Source organism: Mesoplodon mirus (genome assembly GCF_964341445.2).
Source record: "Mesoplodon mirus genome assembly, chromosome: 9".
In the NCBI taxonomy this organism is placed as follows: Eukaryota; Metazoa; Chordata; class Mammalia; order Artiodactyla; family Ziphiidae; genus Mesoplodon; species Mesoplodon mirus.
In genome coordinates, this window is record NC_138985.1 from 9,775,471 (window position 1) to 9,796,596 (window position 21,126).

Consider the following 21,126-nt stretch of genomic DNA (forward strand, 5'->3'; position numbering starts at 1 on the left):
AGATTCCTGTGTTTTCTTGGATTTACTTTGTTCCAAGGTACTGTGATCTGAATGTTTATGTCCCCCCAAAATTCATACGTTGAATTCCTAACATCCAAAGGTGATGGCATCAGGAGGTGGGAGGTACTTGGGTCATTAGTGTTCTTATAAAAGGGACACCACGAGCTCCTTGCCCCTGAACCATGCGTGGACACAAGTCTGTGACCCCTTGGCCGTCCCTAACTTCCAGCCTCCAGCACTGTGGGAAATAAACGTCTGTTGTTGACAAGCCACCAGTCTGTGCTATGTTGTGACAGTAACCCAAGCTGACTAAAGCACAAGATTTTTCTCCATATAAAGCAGAGAAGACCCCAAAGGGCCATGACGCGCATCTGTGCCGCCCACGGAGAGCCACATTTAAATAGAAAAGCAAGAGATCACATTTCCTGCCCTTAGCTTTGGTGAGCACATTGCGGCTTCCACATCAAGTGTAAAAGCCTTTCTTGTTGACAACACCCAATATTAGTAGCATCCAAGGTATTTTATTTCATAAAATAACCAATTGGATAAGCTGTGACAAAGCGAAAGAGAGGCATGGACATATATACACTACCAAAAGTAAGGTAGATAGATAGTGGGAAGCAGCCGCAGAGCACAGGGAGATCAGCTCGGTGCTTTGTGACCGCCTGGAGGGGTGGGATGGGGAGGGTGGGAGGGAGGGAGATGCATGAGGGAAGGGATGTGGGAACAGATATATATGTATAACTGATTCACTTTGTTATAAAGCAGAAACTAATAAAAAAGAAAGAAAGAAAGAAAAAAAAAAGAATGACACACACACACACACACACACACAAACCAATTTGGGAAAACCGAAGATACTGCTCCCCCTTTCTTTCTATTATTAAAATCTTTAACACATTTTCGGTGAAACTTCTGACAGGCATCATGCTAGGCAAACATTAGAAATCTGTTAGAAAGCGTAAGCTGTTTTAAAAAGTGAATTACAAACATGAGTGAGCTGAAAGCAACTACAATTTAGATGTAAATCTGGTAATATTTAAAACATTAAGAAACATTACTTACGTAGAGAGAGGAATGTATTTGCTTCTGGAACTTGGACTCACACTTAGAAAAAGAGAAAACATGGGCAACTGGGTTATTGACATTAATAAACATCAAATGATTAGAGTATTTCTCTTATTAAAAAAGTCTTCAGAGATATCCCATAGGAATGGGCTTCCAACAGTTTGTAATTTTAAGCAGAAAAGATTTAAAGATGTAGTTTTTAAGTGATGAAAATCAAGCACAGAACAAATTGACTCCAAACAGCCAAGGACACATAAGTCCTTGTTGACGCCTATGATTTAGCTCCAAAGCCTCTTCTCCCGGGTTTTTCTTTGCTGTTTTTGTCCTCAATGGTTAGACATGTCATATTTGGCAAAGCTGACCTCTCATTTTCTTAGACACACAGAAGGTCCACATTTGACTGGCTCTTACTGACCATCTAGTGTAACTCTCCATGGTGGAGAGGAAGCGACTGTGGCCCAAAGGAGTTCAGTGACGTACACAAGATTGCAGTTATTTAGGGCGCTTAGAGGAGCTTGGGTTTATTGTGTACTTTCCCTGCTCCAACCCTAGAATCAGACATTTTCCCAAGGATCTCACAATGTCTTTTATTGGAGAGTGGCATTTTAAACCAACATTTTGGAGCTAGACATGCTTCTGGCTGCTTGTGTGTCCCTGCTTCTAGGCCCTCCCAGTGGACAGAGCTAGGAATATCCGGGTGTATTTGAACCCGTGTGTATCCATATACCTACATATATTTCTGTATTTACTTTCTGCATGCATATATATATAAATAAAGGGATACCTCAGAGATATTATGGGTTCGGTTCCAGATCACGGCAATAAAAGTGAATACCACAGTAAAGCGAGTAACACAAATTTTTTGATTTCCCAGTGCATATAAAAATTATGTTTATACTAAACTGTAGTCTATTAAGTGTACAATGGCATTATGTCTAACAATGTCCATACCTTTATTTAAAAATACTTGACTGCTAAAAAATGCTACCCATCATCTAAGTTTTCAGCAAGCTGAAATCTTGTTACACTAGTAACATTAAAGATCACTGATCACAGACCACCATTACAAATATAATAATAATGAAAAAGTTTGAAATATTGGGGGAATTACCAAAATGTGACACAGAGGTGCAAAGTGAGCAAATGCTGTTGGAAAAATGGCCCCGATCAACTTGCTTGAGGCAGGGTTGCCACAAACCTTCCATTTGTAAAAAACACAGAATCTGTGAAGCACAACAAAACGAAGTGTTCCTGTAAACCTGAGTTCGTGGGATGTCCCCAAGTCTAATCAGCACCACAGGGCTCATTGTCAGCCTTTTCTCCCTTATTTACTGTTTCCTTCTTTGACAGTGTGAGACCTGCCTCTCACCATCTACCAAAGATTTACTTTTTGTCACGTGTAACAAAATGTGACAAAAAGGCACAAGTCACACTACATTTTCTTACATGGAGTATACATGTAAGAAGTTTAGAATTGCCAACCTGTTTCTTGGTGAGAAACACGTTTACCAAGTAGAGTATAGATAATACTTATATACAGTTCTTTTTGTCATTAGCCTTACAGTTCTGTGTCAAAATACTATTTCCAAGTTTATGAAGGTCCAAATTTAGGATCACTCCTGTTTTCCCCCATCCACTTAAATGTAGTTATGTCATTTGTTTGTAATACAGATTCACTTGTTACCTTCTGAATTCCATCCTGGATTTTCCCACCATCCTGGTATATATTTCTCTCTCTTTCTCTAGTTTTTACTTTGCATTCAGTACAGTTTGTTCTCCAGGGTGTACATACAGTTCTATGGGTTTGACAAATACAGTCATGTGGCCAGCACCACAGAACCATATAGAACTGTTCCATCACCCTAATGTTTGTTTACAGGCTCTTTGTCTTCAACTCTGTCCTCCTCCCCCAAATCCTGGTAGCCACTTATCTACTCCCACCCTTGTAGTTTTGCCTTTTCTAGAATGTCATATAAAAGGAATAATGCAATATGAGATCCTTTGGATCCGGCTGCTTTCATTGAGTAAAACGCTTTTAAGATTCGTCCATATTGTTGCGTGTTGCGTTTGTTCTTTTTCATTGCTGAACAGTATTCCATTGTGTAGCTCTATTCTAGTATCTTTATCCAATACATGCTTTTCCATTCACCTGTTGAAAGCAATCTTGGTTGATTCTAGGTTTTGAAGATTATGATTAGAACTGTTATGAGCATTCACTTATAGGTTTTTCTTGCTAATGGGAACAGCATTTACTAGAGGAAGGCTCCAAGGTGAGTGGATCCCTCAGGAGTTCTGAGATGTGGCAGAACTGACTAGGACTTACAGCTTTTAGTTCAGTAGATGATTCATCATTAAAACAATAAATGCAATGGATGCATAGAAACTGGGTGAGCTAGTTGCTATTTTACCACATGACATGTAAATAGAAAGATACTAATAAAGTTTTTCTTTTCTTATTTTTTGTTTTTGGCTGTGACACGTGGCTCATGGAATCTTAGTTCCTCAACCGGAGATTGAACCTGGGCCCATGGCAGTGAAATGGCCTAACCTAACCACTATGGCAGTGGTTAGGTCGAGTCCTAACCACTGGACTGCCAGGGAATTCTCACTAATAAAGTTTTTTTATTAGCACTCACGTAATAGTAAGAGTTAGCACCAGCAATTTACATCTTTATTCATTTAAAAGATATTTGAATTGGATTATCAACAATTTCAGCTTGCCGTGTTTATAAGGAACTTATATTTTGAATGTTTTAATCTTTGATTTAAATTATTACCATTCAGTTTATACATTGGAATCTATTATTTTCATTGGGTTTTTTTATACCCTTGGTTAAATCATCTTTTAAATAATCTTTATCAAAACTTTACATACTGTTTTTAGAATATGGCTCAATAAAATCAGTTTGCTGACACGACTCAGTATTTCTCTCAATACTGTCATTACTGGCAATTCCAGATTCAGCATTTAAACTTGATTATGATTTTGCATATTTCTACTTCCCTATACTTTTTTATTCTAATAATTAAAAAAATCCTTCTTTTTTAACATCTTTATTGGAGTATAAATGCTTTACAATGTTGTGTTAGTTTCTGCTGTATAACAAAGTGAATCAGCTATACGTATACATATATCCCCATATCCCCTCCCTCTTGCATCTCCCTCCCACCCTCCCTATCCCACCCCTCTAGGTGGTCACAAAGCACCGAGCTGACCTCCCTGTACTATGCAGCTGCTTCCCACTAGCTATCTATTTTACGTTTGGTAGTGTATATATGTCCATGCCACTCTCTCACTTCATCCCAGCTTACCCTTCCCCCTCCCCGTGTCCTCAAGTCCATTCTCTACATCTGCTGCCCCTAGGTTCCTTAGAACCATTTTTTTTAAGATTCCATATATATGTGTTAGCATACGGTATTTGTTTTTCTCTTCCTGACTTACTTCACTCTGTGTGAGAGATTCTAGGTCCATCCACCTCACAACAAATAATTCAATTTCGTTTCTTTTTATGGCTGAGTAATATTCCATTGTATATATGTGCCACATCTTCTTTCTCCATTCATCTGTTAATGGACACTTAGGTTGCTTCCATGGTCCTGGCTATTGTAAATAGAGCTGCAGTGAACATTGTGGTACATGACTCTTTTTGAATTATGGTTTTCTCAGAGTATATGCCCAGTAGTGGGATTGCTGGGTAGTATGGTAGTTGTATTTTGAGTTTTTAAAGGAACCTCCATACTGTTCTCCAGAGTGGCTGTGTCAATTTACATTCCCACCAACAGTGCAAGAGGGTTCCTTTTACTCCACACCATCTCCAGCATTTATTGTTTGTAGATTTTTTTGATGATGGCCATTCTGACTGGTGTGAGGTGATACATCATTGTAGTTTTGATTTGCATTTCTCTAATGATTAGTGATGAGCATCCTTTCATGTGTTTGTTGGCAATCTGTATATCTTCTTTGTAGAAATGTCTATTGAGGTTTTCTGCCCATTTTTGGATTGAGTTCTTTGTTCTTTTGTTATTGAGCTTCATGAGCTGCTTGTATATTTTGGAGATTAATCCTTTGTCAGTTGCTTCATTTGCAAATATTTTCTCCAATTCTGAGGGTTGTCATTTCGTCTTCTTTATGGTTTCTTTTGCTGTGCAAAAGCTTTGAAGTTTCATTAGGTCCCATTTGTTTGTTTCAATTTCCCGTACTCTAGGAGGTGAGTCAAAAAGGATCTTGCTGTGATTTATGTCATAGAGTGTTCTGCCTATGTTTTCTTCTAAGGGTTTTATAGTGTCTGGCCTTACATTAATGTCGTTAATCCATTTTGAATTCATTTTTCTTTATGGTGTTAGGGAGTGTTCTGATTTAATTCTTTTACATGTAGCTGCCCAGTTTTCCCAGCACCACTTATTGAAGAGGCTGTCTTTTCTCCACTGTACATTCCTGCCTCCTTTGTCAAAGATAAGGTGACCATATGTGCATGGGTTTATCTCTGGGCTTTCTGTCTTTTTCCATTGATCTATCTTTCTGTTTTTGTGCCAGTACCATACTGTCTTGATTACTGTAGCTTTGTAGTATAGTCTGAAGTCAGGGAGCCTGATTCCTCCAGCTCCGTTTTTCTTTCTCAAGATTGCTTTGGCTATTCAGGGTCTTTCGTGTTTCCATACAAATTGTGAAATTTTTTGTTCTAGTTCTGTGAAAAATGCCAGTGGTAGTTTGATAAGGATTACATTGAATCTGTAAATTGTTTTGGGTAGCATTGTCATTTTCACAATGTTGATTCTTCCAATCCAAGAACATGCTATATCTTTCCATCTGTTTGTATCATCTTTAATTTCTTTCATTAGTGTCTTATAGTTTTCTGCATAGAGGTCTTTTTTTCTCCTTAGGTAGGTTTATTCCTAGGTATTTTTGTTGCAATGGTAAATGGGAGTGTTTCCTTAATTTCTCTTTCAGATTTTTCATCATTAATGTATAGGAATGCAAGAGATTTCTGTGCATTAATTTTGTATCCTACTACTTTACCAAATTCATTGATTAGCTCTAGTAGTTTTCTGGTAGCATCTTTAGGATTCTGTACATATAGTAACACGTCATCTGCAAACAGTGACAATTTTCTTCTAGTTTCCCAACTTGGATTCCATTTATTTCTTTTTCTTCTCTGATTGCTGTGGCTAAAACTTCCAAAACTAAGTTGAATAATAGCAGTGAGAATGTACAACCTTGTCTTGTTCCTGATCTTCGTGGAAATGGTTTCAGTTGTTCACCATTGAGAGCAATGTTGGCTGTGGGTTTGTCATATATGGCCTTTATTATGTTGAGGTAAGTTCCCTCTGTGCCTACTTTCTGGAGGGTTTTATCATTAATGGGTGTTGAATTTTGTCAAAAGCTTTTTCTGCATCTGTTGAGATGATCATATGGTTTTTCTCCTTCAATTTGTTAGTATGGTGTATCATATTAATTGATTTGTGTATATTGAAGAATCCTTGCATTCCTGGGATAAACTCCACTTGATCATGGTGTATGATCCTTTTAATGTGCTGTTGGATTCTGTTTGCTAGTATTTTGTTGAGGACATTTGCATTTATGTTCATCAGTATTACTGGCCTGTAGTTTTCTTTTTTTGTGACATCTTTTTCTAGTTTTGGTATCAGGGTGATGGTGGCCTCGTAGAATGAGCTTGGGAGTGTTCCTCCCTCTGTTATATTTGGGAAGAGTTTGAGAAGGATAGGTGTTAGATCTTCTCTAAATGTTTGATAGAATTCACCTGTGAAGCCATCTGGTCTTGGGCTTTTGTTTGTTGGAAGATTTTAAATCACAGCCTCAATTACAGTGCTTGTGATTGGTCAGTTCATATTTTCTATTTCTTCCTGGTTCAGTCTTAGAAGGTTGTGTTTCTCTAAGAATTTGCTCGTTTCTTCCAGGTTGTCCATTTTATTGGCAGAGTTGCTTGTAGTAATCTCTCATGATCCCTGTACTTCTGCAGTGTCAGTTGTTACTTCTCCTTTTTCATTTCTAATTCTATTGATTTGAGTCTTCTCTCTTTTTTTCTTGATAAGTCTGGCTAATGGTTTATCAATTTTGTTTATCTTCTCAAAGAACCACTTTTAGTTTTATTGATCTTTACTATTGTTTCACTCATTTGTTTTTCATATCTTTCTGATCTGATCTTTATGATTTCTTTCCTACTGTTAACTTTGGGTTTTTGTTTTTGTTTTTTTTTTCTTTCTCTAGTTGCTTTAGGTGTAAGGTTAGGTTGTTTATTTGAGATGTGTCTTGTTTCTTGAGGGAGCATTTTATTGCTATAAACTTCCCTCTTAGAGCTGCTTTTTGCTGCATCCCATAGGTTTTGGGTTGCTGTGTTCTGATTGTCAGTTGTTTCTATGTAGTTTTTTATTTCCTCTTTGATTTCCTTAGTGATCTCTTGGTTATTCAGTAGCGTATTGTTTAGCTCCCCATGTGTTTGTACTTTTTAGTTTTTTTCTGTAATTGATATCTAGTCTCATAGTGTTGTGGTAAGAAAAGATACCTGATAAATATTCATTTTCTTAAATTTACCAAGGCTTGATTTGTGACCCAAGATATGATCTATCCTTCAGAATGCTCCATGAGCATTTGAGAATAAAGTGTATTCTGTTGATTTTGGATGGAATGTCCTATAAATATTACTTAAGTCCATCTTGTTTAATGTGTCATTTAAAGCTTATGTTTCCTTATTTATTTTCATTTTGGAGGATCTGTCCAGTGGTGAAAGTAGGGTGTTAAAGCCCCCTACTATTATTGTGTTACTGTTGATTTCCCCTTTTACAGCTGTTAGCATTTGGCTTATGTATTGAGGTTCTCCTATGTTGGGTGCATAAATATTTACAATTGTTATATCTTCTTCTTGGATTGATCGCTTGATCATTATGTAGTGTCCTTCTTTGTCTCTTCTAATAGTCTTTATTTTAAAGTCTATTTTGTCTGATATAAGTATTGCTACTCCAGATTTCTTTTGATTTCCATGTGCATGGAATATTTTTTTCCATCCCCTCACTTTCGGTCTGTATGCATCCCTAGGTCTGAAGTGGGTCTCTTGTAGACAGCATATATATGGGTCTTGTTTTTGTATCCATTCAGCCAGTCTTTGTCTTTTATTTGGAGCATTTAATCCATTTACATTTAAGGTAATTATTGGTATGTATGTTCCTTTTACCATTTTTTTTATTGTTTTGGGTTTGTTTTTGTAGGACTTTTCCTTCTCTTGTGTTTCCTGCCTAGAGAAGTTCCCTTAGCATTTGTTGTAAATCTGGTTTGGTGGTGTTGAATTCTCTTTACTGTAAAGAGAACTGTCTTTAAAGGTTTTAATTTCTCTGTCAAATCTGAATGAGATCCTTGCTGGGTAATCTTGGTTGTAGGTTTTCCCCTTTCATCACTTTAAGTATGTTCTGCCACTCCCTTCTGGCTTGCAGAGTTTCTGCTGAAAGATCAGCTGTTAACCTTATGGTGATTCCCTTGTATGTTATTTGCTGTTTTTCCCTTGCTGCTTTTAATATTTTTTCTGTGTATTTACTTTTTGATAGTTTGATTAATATGTGTTTTGGCATGTTTCTCTTTGGATTTACCCTGTATGGGACTCTCTATGCTTACTGGACTTGATAGACTATTTCTTTTCCCATATTAGGGAAGCTTTCAACTACAATTCCTTCAAATATTTTCTCAGTGTATTTCTTTTTCTCTTGTTCTTCTGGGACCCTATAATTGGAATGTTGGTGTGTTTAATGTTGTCCCAGAGGTCTCTGAGACTGTCCTCAATTATTTTCATTCTTTTTTCTTTATTCTGCTCTGAGGTAGTTATTTCCACCATTTTATTTTCCAGGTCACTTATCAGTTCTTCTACCTCAGTTATTTTGCTATTGATTCCTTCTAGAGAATTTTTAATTTCATTTATTGTGTTGTTCATAATTATTTGTTTGCTCTTTGGTTCTTCTAGGTCCTTGTTAAACGTTTCTTGTATTTTCTCCATTCTATTTCCAGGATTTTGGAACATCTTTACTATCATCACTCTGAATTCTTTTTCAGGTAGACTACCTATTTCCTCTTCATTTGTTTGGTCTGGTGGGTTTTTACTTGGCTCCTTTATCTGCTGTGTAGTTCTCTGCCTTCTCATTTGGCTTAACTTACTGTGGTTGGGGTCTCCTTTTTGCAGGCTGCAGGTTCATAGTTCCCGTTGTTTTTGGTGTCCACCCCCAGTGGGTGAGGTTGGTTCAGTGGGTTGTGTAGGCTTCATGGTGGAGGGGACTGGTGCCTGTGTTCTTGTGGATGAGGCTGGATCTTGTCTTTCTGGTGGGCAGAACTGTGTCCGGTAGTGTGTTTTGGGGTGTCTGTGAATTTATTATGATATTAGGCAGCCTCTATGCTAATGGGTGGGGTTGTGTTCCTATCTTGCTACTTGTTTGGCATGGGGTGTCCAGCACTGGAGCTTGCTGGTGATTGAGTGGAACTGGTTCTTAGCATTGAGATGGAGGTCTCTGGGAGAGCTCTCACTGAATGATATTACATGGGGCTGGGAGGGCTCTGGTTGTCCAATGTCCTGAACTTGGCTCTCCCACCTCAGAGGCTCAGGTCTGATAGCCAGCCAGATCACCAAGACCCTGTCAGCCACACGGCTCAGAAGAAAAGGGAGAAAAAAAAGAGAGAAAGAAAAAATAATAAAATAATTAAAATAAAATATTAAAAAGTATTAAAGAAATAATAAAAAAATTGAAAAGTAATTAAATAAATGAAGAGAGCAACCAAACCAATAAAAAAATCCACGAATGATAACAAGCGCTAGGAACTATACTGAGATAAACATAAAAGTCAGAAACAAAAGAGTCTCAGACAGCAAACCCCAAGTCTACATTTGCTCCCAAAGTCGACCACCTCAATTTTGTCTATTCAGGTATTCCACAGATGCAGCATAACTTAAGTTGATAGTGGAGATTTAATCCACTGCTCCTGAGGCTGCTGGGAGAGATTTCCCTTTCCCTTCTTTGTTCGCACAGCTCTTGGGGTTCAGCTTTGGATTTGGCCCCTCCTCTGCATGTAGGTTGCCCTCTGGCATCTTTTCTTTGCCCAGACAGGAGGGGGTTAAAGGAGCGGCTGATTAGGAGGCTCTGGCTCACTCAGGCCAGGGGGAGGGAGGGGTGTGGATGTGGGGCGAGCCTGTGGTGGCAGAGGCCAGTGTGACGTTGCAACAGCCTGAGGCATGCCGTGTGTTCTTCTGGGAAAGTTGTCCCTGGATTATGGGACCCGGCAGTGGTGGGCTGCACAGGCTCCCGGGAGGGGAGGTGTGGACAGTGACCTGTGGTCTCACACAGGCTTCTTGGTGGCTGCAGCAGCGGCCTTAGCGTTTCATGTCCGTCTCTGGTGTCTGCACTGATAGCCGTGGCTTGTGCCTGTCTCTGGAGCTTGTTTAGGCAGTGCTCTGAATCCCCTCTCCTCATGCACCCTGAAAAAATGGTCTTTTGACTCTTAGGCAGTTCCAGACTTTTCCCCAGACTCCCTCCCGGCCAACTGTGGTGCACTAGGCCTTTCAGGCTGTGTTCACTCAGCCAAGCCCAGTCCTCTCCCCGGGGTCTGACTTCTGAAGTCCGAGCTTCAGCTCCCAGCCCCGCCCACCCCGGCGGCTGAGCAGACAAGCCTCTCGGGCTGGTGAGTGCTTGTCAGCACCGATCCTCTGTGCAGGAATCTCTCCACTTTGCCCTCTGCACTCCTGTTGCTGCGCTCTTCTCCATGGCTCCAAAGCTTCTCCCTGCCACCCACCCTCTGTCTCTACCAATGAAGGATCTTCCTACTGTGTGGAAGCTTTTCCTCCTTCACAGCTCCCTCCCAGTGGTGCAGGTCCCGTCCCATCCCTATTCTTTTGTCTCTGTTTTTTCTTTTTTCTTTTGTCCTATCCAGGTACGTGGGTAGGGCAAAAGAAAAAGGGTACGTGGGGAGTTTCTTGCCTTTTGGGAGGTCTGAGGTCTTCTGCCGGCGTTCAGTAGGTGTTCTGTACGAGTTGTTCCATGTGTAGATGTATTTTTGATGTATTTGCGGGGAGGAAGTCTTACTCCTCATCTTGAAGGTCCTCCAAAAAATCCTTCTTTAAAGGGCAATTTATGCTGGTTTTATTGAAGTGCTACATACAGTTGTTAAAGATTTGAAAAATGTCACCTTTGATATTATTTTTCCATAACTGAAATTTATTAATAACTTACTAATTTTGCTGACTAAGGCCTAAAATCTCCCATACTTTGCTTTGCAATTAATGATGGATTAGGTAAATATAAAATTAAATGTACAAGATTAAAAACCCTCCCATTGAAGTGATGATCAAATTGACCATCATCAAACCAGAACATCATATGAAACTCCAGGGAACAAAAGATGGGATTATCTCACTGTGGACGCATGCATTCTTCTCATGCATTATCTGTCTGTCTCACACTATTCTTCATAACTGGCCACAGTATTTGTTGCAAAATACACATATCTGTTTAAAGTTCCATGTGATTCATTCTTATGTTTTCTGTTCTATTTAATTTTCACAAAATGCTGGTTGTGACTCTCCACTAATGGGTTGCAGGCTACAAATCACTCATTAGTCTGCTCAGCAGTCTACTCACTAAACTGGGACAGAAAAAACTGCCGAGTCATGCTGAGAAATGAGTCCCTGGCTCAGATCATAAGTGAGAATTGACTTCAAATGTTTTAAAGAGATAAATATGAAAAGCAAAACTTTAATTATTTTTAGGAAAAAAAAGTAAATGAAGGATAATATCCTTTTTACTTCTGGATAGGGAAAGATCTATTAAAAATTCCACAAATATAACAAGGTATGGAGGTAAATATTGATGAATTCAGTTATATTAAAATTCTGAACTTCAGTTCAGCAAAGGGCACTATAAAATAGAAAAGTCACAGCCTAGAAGGAGATATGCATATTACCAATAAAGGATTTTAATCCAGAATAATAGACTTAAAATTTTCTATAATCAATCAATCAGTAAAAGACAAAATATATGAACAAGTAAGTTATACATGTGAACATGCAGTAAGTTACAACTTACAAAAAAAAATTGTTATTAGTAACCAGGTAAATGTTAAAATTATAATGAAGTACAATTTCATGCTTCTAAAATTAGAATTTTTCTAATTTGAAAATTCCAAATGCTGGCCACAAAGTGCAGTAGTGGGAATTCAAGCATTGCTGATGGTTGGTCCATTGGTAAAACTCATTTGGAGAATTACGTAGCAATATTTAGAACACAAAGAAGTTTACACCTCTTGATGTAGCAATTGTAGATGTAAGGATGTCTATATAAAACCCAGAAATAGCTTTATACTTTATAAAGATATGGGGACACTGTTTCCAACTCCAACAGAAATCAGACAAAAAATTAAGTTATGAGAATGGATGAATAAATTGTGGTATAACGATTCAATGGAACACTATGCGTCAGAGAAAATGAACACCTAGAGATGCCAGCATGAGTCTCACAAACACAGTACTGAACAAAAATGTTAAGTTGTATGAATATACGTTTGATACCACTTATAAACATGGAACACTTATTTACCACTTGTAAACATGGAGCACAATTCCACATCTTGGTTAAGAATAACACATATGCTTTAAGGGTGCATGAAAATGTGAAACTTCACAGCCGGAATAATGGCAATCCCTTAGGAAGACACATGTGCTTAGAGAGAAGTATGTAGGGGCTTCTGTGGTGTTAGTAATGGTTTGTTTTTATAGTTGGGAAGTAGACACGCAGATTATATCATATTTTTATTTTACATTTTTATATAGGAATTATTCAAAAATAAATTTAAAAAATAAAAACAGAGATGATGGTTGTATTGTGGGTCAAAAGAAGAAAAAAGAGACAAAATAGTGACATTTTCAGAGACAGAAACACCAAGTTTTTTAGACTAAATGCACAAAATTACCTATGTGGAAAAATTAGTAATAAATCATTGTTTCTAGCATTAATAGAACTCAAAATAACTATATGATACAAAAGTTGACAGAAAATAATTCATAATCCCTTGAAGTCCATGCATTTTACAACATTATAATTCTTCATATCAAGTGACATATAAAACACTCTTTATTTTTAAATGGTTGTGGTATATTTGATAGTCTAAATTTTAAGAAGGGTTAAGAGAAAACAAGAGAAAGCTGGCAACACTGAGTGACTGAACTGGGATTTGTGTTCTCTTTCCAGCCACAGGGACGAAGTCCTAGGGCCTCTGGGATGTTTTCCGGAGGACATGCCCCTCACCCATGGGCTAGAGCCTCTGATTCTTATGATAAATATGTGACAGCAAAAGGTCTACTGATGAGAACATTAGGAGATAAAACTTACAAGTTGACTGGTTTGACTGGTACCAAGAAAGATCTTGTCTGAAACCTGTCCCATAGTCCACCAACCATCTAAAATCACCATCAAAATGAATGACAAGCATTTAACCAAGTTACTGTAATTTCTAGTATTTAAGTTCCAATTACTGTAATCTCTAGTATATATGTTCTAAGTTACTGTAATTTCTAGTATACAAGCTTCAGTCCTCTCGTATCACAGGCAAGAGCCCCAGTCACCCAATGGAAAGCACTCCCTGAGCACCCTTATTCACTCCGGGGGTTGCTCCAGAGCCACACCTGGTCTCTGCTCTGCTCGAAGACCCTCAGGGTCAGTTTGTTTTCTCACAGCTGGAATCTGCCTCGTTAGCCACCTCCTTTGGGCTGAAGCCCTTGTGAAAGGTCTGGTTTGGATTTTCATCCCAAGACTGTGCTTTCTTGGCTCCCCCTTAGCCCATGCTCCACAGCCCCAGGCTAGTCTCCCCCACCCAGAGCCATCATCTTAGACCATCATCTCACCAGGAAGGACTTTGGATACAAGTATAATTCAACACTAAACAATATGTAATGAAAGACCAATTTTCACAAGGTATAAAAATATTTTAAAGGAGTTGAGAGATCCTTAAACATAGTTATAGGAATCCAGGCACATTTTTGGTCCTTTAATTGGTTTTAATTTCTGTGCACAAATCCTGTGCTGAGATTTTATATTAAAACTATACTTTTCCTCTCTAATTATCCTTCTTCTCTGTAAAAGCTGAAGTTTTTCAAGATACTGTGGGCTTCTTAACCTGTAGTTCACAAACCTCTTAGGACTCCATGTTTAGAGCTGTATTTCAATATAATTGATTTCCTTTTTAGTTTTGTGTACTTTTATGTATTAAAAAACTTCATTATGAGAGGTGATCACTGACCTGCGTTATTGCTGGCAATCCTTCATATCTTTTCAGTGTAAAAACACTGTGAGATAGGGTCAGCAGCTTTTTCCACTGTTGTTTCTTCTGGATCAAGTTTTGGTGGTAGCATCTCGTCCCAAGGAAACATTTCATAAGCCCTATGAAATTATTAAATAATGACATTTTATGAAAAATACATATTCAGTTGGCATAGTTCTTAACAATATCATATTCTATTGTAGGAAGAATTCTCAACTGCCCCCCCAACATTCCTGCCCCTGGTGTACATACTGTATGTAGTCACCTCCCCTCAAGTGTGGGCAGAGCAAATGTATATGGTAGGGTATCACGCCTATGATAGTTTATATGGCAACTTTATATGGCAAAAAGAGATTGTGCACAGATATTTAAGGTCCCTAATCAGTTGAATTTGAGTTAATAATTTAAAAAAAGGCAGATTATCCTAAGTGGTTCTGACCTAAACAGGTGACCCCTAAAAAGAAGCAAGAAAACAGCAGCAGACACACTTCAGTTATCCTTAAACACATCCTGTGAGTCCTAGAGCTGCGCTGAGCTGAATTCTGCCAACAATCCGAACGATCCTGGGAGACTGGGACTCAGCCACTGCTGACATCTTGATTTCAGCCTGAGAAACCCTGAGCATTGAACTCAGCGGGGACTTGCCAGCACTTCTGTCTTATGCAAACGTGAGATACTAAATGGGCATGATGTACAGCTGCCATATTGTGGTAATCTGTTACACAGCAATAGAAAACTAATGCATACACTTATATACATCTTACACTTTACCAAAAAAAAATTTCATTTGAGCTTTGCAGCAGGGCAAGAAGAACATTAATTTACAAATAAATAAGCTATGGCTTAGAAAACTGAATTTGTTTGCTTAAGGTCACTCAGCCACTGATGGTTGAAGTTAGACCTCTGATCTTGATTACCTGCCACTGAGGAGTCAGTAACATTCACATGATGTTCACCCCCCTGCCCCTAAAGCACTTTCTTAGTTTGCCACCCGAGCACTAGGTCTCTGCATTTCCTCCCCCCAACACCCCACTGGTTCCCTCCTCTCAGTCCCTTTTGCTGGCACCCCCCCCACCATTTTTCTCCTCTTTCTTGATGTACAGATGCCAGGACTCAAGCTCTGTTCTTCTCCTCTGGCTCATCCAGTGTTGGGGCTTGACATCCCTGCCCATAAGCCATGACACCCAGACTTGTTCCTCCAGCCCAGACCTCTCCCCCAGACTGCAGACCCACAGACCCCGTTGCCTACTTGACACATCCACTTGAATGTCTAATGAGCATCTTTATATTCAGCACATTTAAAACTGACCTCTGATCTTTCCCTCCAAACCTGCTCCACCTGCCTTCATCTTGATAAGTGATGGCTTCAGTCTATTCAGCTGCAGAGCCCTAAACCTTGGAATCATTCTCCATGCCTCTTTCTTTCAGACTCACAATCTCCAGTCTGGAAAGTGTGTTGACTCTGCTCTCAAAATGTATCCAGAGGCCAGCAACTGCTACAACTTCCTACCACGCTCCTCCAAAATGCCGTTATCTCTGATCTAGATGACAGCAGCAACCTTCTGCCTGGTCTCCCAGCTTCTCCCCTCACCCAGTCCACCTTGAACCCAGCAGCCACCATGACTACTTTGATACACAAGTCTGATCTGGCCACTTCACTGCTAACACCCTACTGTTTACAATCTCTTCAAGTGCCCAGCAAGATCTGGTTCCTGGGCACACCCTGACCTCTTCTTTTGCTACCCCTCTCTTACTGCACTGTAGACCCCTGGCCTTTGCTCTTCCTTGACACCTCAATCACACCTCTGACACAGGGCTTTTGCTCTATGGTCCCTTTGACTGGGAAGTAGTCAATCCAGATATCTGCACATCACCCACTTCCAAGTTCCTGCTCAAATCTCATCGCTCAGGGAGGCCTACCCAGACCTCCTAGTTATTATGGAAGCCTGTTACTCCACACAGGACACTCTTGATATTCTTATCCTGTTCTATTTTTTCTCTCCGATTTTTTCATTGATTCATCACCTTCTAAGATATGATCTATTTACTTATTATGTTTGTGGCTTATTGTCCGTCTCCCTTTAGAGTGAGTGCGGGCATAGACACATAACAGATACTCTATATGATTTTTGACTGGGTAAAAAAGTTCTCCTTCAAACTTCTCTGCTCTCATTTTCTATGATGCTGGACATCTTTATCTCGTCCTCTCTCTCTGAGCCTTTCCTTTTTGTTTTGGTTTTATTTTTCTATTAAATATAGGTTTTCTTCCTTTAACTGTTTATTTTAGCAATCACTGTAAGTAAGTAAAGAATTGTGTCTGAGAGTCTTTGAATTCCTCACAGGATCCAGGATATTGTGGACACAAAGGAGTTGTGTTATTAAAGAAAAAAGAAATACATTTTTAAATCAAATTCTACTGGGGAAAAATGCTTACTTTTGTGTAGAGGACTTGTAAAATGAGTCTTTTGCATTATATTTCTTGTTTGATTGTAAAAGTGGTTCTCCATCATCCTAGAAGGGGTGAATAAGTTTAAAAAGATTAGATGTAAATGAAAATTGCTAATGTTTTATATTCACCATGCTTTCTTTTTCTGTCTTTCTGCATTTTTCTTCTTTCAAAGCACGTCTTGGATCCACCAGATTTAATGCTTTCCTACTTTCCTCTATTGTCTTGGAAATTTACATTGTGTGTGTGTGTGTGTGTATACTCCTACTAATTAAATTAAAATTTACAAATATATGTTATTCTACTCATTTCTGATTTTTGGCTTAATAATTTTTTTAAGATTGAAATGTATGTAATTAATTTTAGACCTTTCTTGTTTTCTAATATATACACAAAAGACTATTTTTTTCTTCTTAGCAGAGTTTTAACTCCTTTATACAAAATTTGATATGTTTCATTTTCAAATTTATCATTCAGTTTAAAACATTTTCTAATTTCTCCTGTGATTTCTTCTTTGATCCATGGATTATTTAGAATTGTAGTGTTTAACTTAAAAATATTTGATGCTTTCCTAGACATCTTATAGTTATTTATTTTTAATTTAACTCTGTGGTGGTTTGAGAACATATATAGTAAATTACAGTCACTGATTTTTGAATGCTAAACAAATCTTGCAATCCTGGAATAATCCCCACTTACTTGTGATGTATCATCCTTTTTATATTTTACCAAATTCAATATAGTAAAATTTTGCTAAGGATTTTTTTGTCTTTTCATATCAGACTAATTTTTGTTGTAATATATTTTTCATATTTTGGTGACAGGCTTCTTTTGTCCTCAAATATATTATTGGGGTAAAATTATACTATTTCTTCCTTAAATATCTGATCTTGCCCATCAGTAAAACTATCTAGCCCTGGAGTTTTTTCTGTAGAAAGTGTTTTGATAATCAATTAAACTATTTAATAGATATAGGGCTACTCAGACTTTCTTATTATGTCAGTTTTGTTGTGTCTTCAAGGAATTTTCTCAGCTTAGCTAAGTTGTCAGATTGACTGGCATAAAGTTGTTTATCATATCCTTTATTAAAAAAATAAACTGTATTGAGGTATAATATACTGCAATGAACTAAATTCGATAAATGCACACAATTTGATGAGATATTATAGCTGTGTATACCCATGAAAACACAACAGACAAAATTCAGAGCATTTATATTTTGCAGAAGTATTTCTCATGCTCCTTTGCATCCATATCTCCCCCTGTTCCTAGGCCAGGGCAAAAAATGATCTGCTTTTTGTCACTCTATATTGGTTTGCATTTTTAGAGCTTTATGTAAATAGAATCAGTTGGTATGTAATAGTTTGTTTCTGGCTACTTTCATTCAGTATAATGATTTTGAGATTCATTCATGTGGTTGCATGTATCAGTAGATTTTTATTGCTGAATACTATTCCATTGTATGACTATGCCACAATTTGTTCATACTTTCACATGCATGTGAACATTTGTTTCCACATTTTGGCAATTATGAATAAAGCTGCTTTGAATATTTATGTTCAAGTCATTGTGTGTACATACATTTAAATTTGTCTTGGGTAAATATCTAGGAGTAGAATGGCTGGGACACTTGATAGGTGTGTGTTTAACTTCTAAACAAAGTGTTGAAGAGCTTCCAAAGTATCTGTAATGTTTCACAATCCCACCAGCAGTGTGTGAGAGTTCCAGTGTTCTGGATCCTTGTCAACACCTGGAATTTTCAGTCTTTTAAGTTTTAGCCATTGTAGTTATATACAGTTTTTCACTAATGACTCAGCACGTTGAACATCTTTTCATGTATTTTTAGCCATTCTTACTTTTTTTGTGAAGTGTCTGTTCAGATCTTTTGTTCACTTTTCACTTGGGTTGTTTGTCTTGTTATTGATTGATTTTAAGAGGTTTTTATACATTATAGATACAAATCCTTTGTCATATATGTGATTGTGAATATTTTCCCATTGTGTGGCTTGCTGTTTCATTTTCATAACAATGCATTTTGAAAATCTAAATATTTAAAAAAATTTACACTCTTAATTTTATATTGAGGCCTATTATCCATTTTAAGGTTAATTTTTTGTATATGTTAATATAGTAAAACTTGATTTTTTTCCCCATAGGATATCCAGTTGTTTTAGTAATATATTAAGACTTCCCTTTCTTCACTAAAATGCTTTGGCACATTAAAAAAATCAAATGGCAATATATTAGGTGGCTCCACTTCTGGACTCTCTTTTATGTTCCGTTAATCTGTATCTATAATTTTCCCTTTGGTACTGATTATTGTAATTTTATAGTAAGACTTGAAATGAGGTGGCATAAATCCTCCAAGTTTATTCTTCTTATTCAAAATTGTTTTAGCTATCTTAGGTTTCTGTTTTATATTGATTTTATAATCAGCTTGCCAATTTCTTCAAAAGTGCCTCTTAAGATTTTGATGGAGTTTGCACTGAAACTATCTATAGGTCAACTGGGGAAGCATTAACATATTAACAATAATAAGTCTTTCAGTCCATAAATCTGGTTTGCTTTCCATTTATTTAGGTCTTCTTTAATTGATTTCATTCAGCAATGTACTCTAGTTGTCAGTGAAGAAAATGTGAATGTGCATGTGTTTCACTAAATTCTATGTTGATTTTGGCCCTATTGTAAACAGAATCTTTTGAAATTTCATTTTCCAATTGTTGCCTTCTGATATGCACAAATACAACTGTTTTTTGTATATTAGCAATAAACCTATACCTTTAATAAATTCAGCTATTACCTTTAGTAGTTGTTTTGAAGATTCCTGAGGATTTTCTATAAATATTATGTCATCTCTATGTAAAGATAGATTTGTTTCTTCCTTTCCAATATTTATGACTTCTATCTCTCTTCCTTACCCTGCTGCAATAGCCATTACCTCCATTGGATGGAAAATAAAAGTGGTAAGAGCAGGCATTTTTGTATTGTTCCTGATTTTAGAGAAAGAAAATTGTCTTTCATCATTACTTTAGCCTTAGTTTATCACAGATGCCTTAAATATCAGGTTGAGGAAGTCCCCTAATAAATCTAATTTGTTGAGAGTTTTTATTACAAATGAATATTGATTTTTCCCTTATTCCTAAGAATAGTCTTGGTTATTTCTGATTCTTTGGTTTCTGTATCCATTTTATAAAGAAATTTTCATTTTCCACAAATACACAGATAGTATATTGATTGAAATTGCATTGAAACTATAAATCAACTTAGAAAGGTCTAAAAAAATTTTAAATGTTGAGTCTTCCAATCCAGATAATAGTATATTTCTCTATATATTTGAGTATTTTAAAATGTCTCTCAATACACTTACAAGTTTTGCCACAGGTTTCTTGAATATATTTCGTTAGATTTATTACTCAATAGTTAATAATTTTGATGCAATTTTAAATGATAGCTTAAAATTTTTAAAAATGTTCTGCTTCTCACCGATATTTAGAATACAATTAATGATTTTATAATAATATTTATTTCTAGAAACCTTATTACACTCATTTTTTAATTTTAGTAAGTTAACTGCAGATTTAATTGGATTTTTAACATGCATAATCATATTATCAAGAATAATAGATTTGTTTAACACTTTTTAAGTTTTATACTATTTTTATGTTTCTTTGATTTGGCTGGCTAGGAACTCCAATGTGTAGAGTTCAAATATTGTTTGATTTACCTTTTCATAGATATCTATTGTTAATTTGAGGATAATTTTCAGTTCTTTTCATCAAACTTTTTTCTTTTTTTGCCTATGTTTAGATGAGTATATGACTTTTCTACTGTGATACAATTAGTTATGTTCACCAATTTCCTAAAGTTAAGCAAATCTTACATTGCTGGGGTAGACTTAACTTTATCATGATGTAGTAACCACGTGCTATATTGCTAGACCCTAAACATGTGTGTGCATCTTCAGTCTTTACCTGATACCCTTCATTACTGATTTTTACCCTAATTCATTTGCAGTCAGAGCATATTCTGTGTATAATTTCAATTCTTTTAATTTATTGATTTGTTTTATGTCCCAGAATACAATTTACCTTGGTGAATCGTCTGTGTGAATTGAAAAGAATTCCTATTCTGCTGTTGTTGTGTGGACTATACCAAGTAGGTCAAGTCAGTCAATAATGTTTTTTTATATCTTCTTTTTCTTTTGCGGTACGCGGGCCTCTCACTGTTGTGGTCTCTCCCGTTGCGGAGCACAGGCTCTGGATGTGCAGGCTCAGTGGCCATGGCTCACGGGCCCAGCCGCTCCGCGGCATGTGGG

The 21,126-nt window shown here is 37.2% G+C and overlaps 1 protein-coding gene across 1 annotated transcript in view; it reads right to left on the bottom strand.

Annotated features, from left to right (window-relative positions):
- The window catches only part of SPMIP7 (sperm microtubule inner protein 7), a gene marked incomplete at both ends in the record, with an annotated part of 56,122 nt that overhangs the window by 15,158 nt on the left and 19,838 nt on the right, over nt 1-21,126 (bottom strand). Inside the window, 5 exon segments of the mRNA XM_082632504.1 lie at nt 1,066-1,107; nt 13,438-13,505; nt 14,345-14,386; nt 14,388-14,484; nt 16,800-16,876. Coding sequence (XP_082488630.1) covers nt 1,066-1,107; nt 13,438-13,505; nt 14,345-14,386; nt 14,388-14,484; nt 16,800-16,876 — 326 coding nt within the window.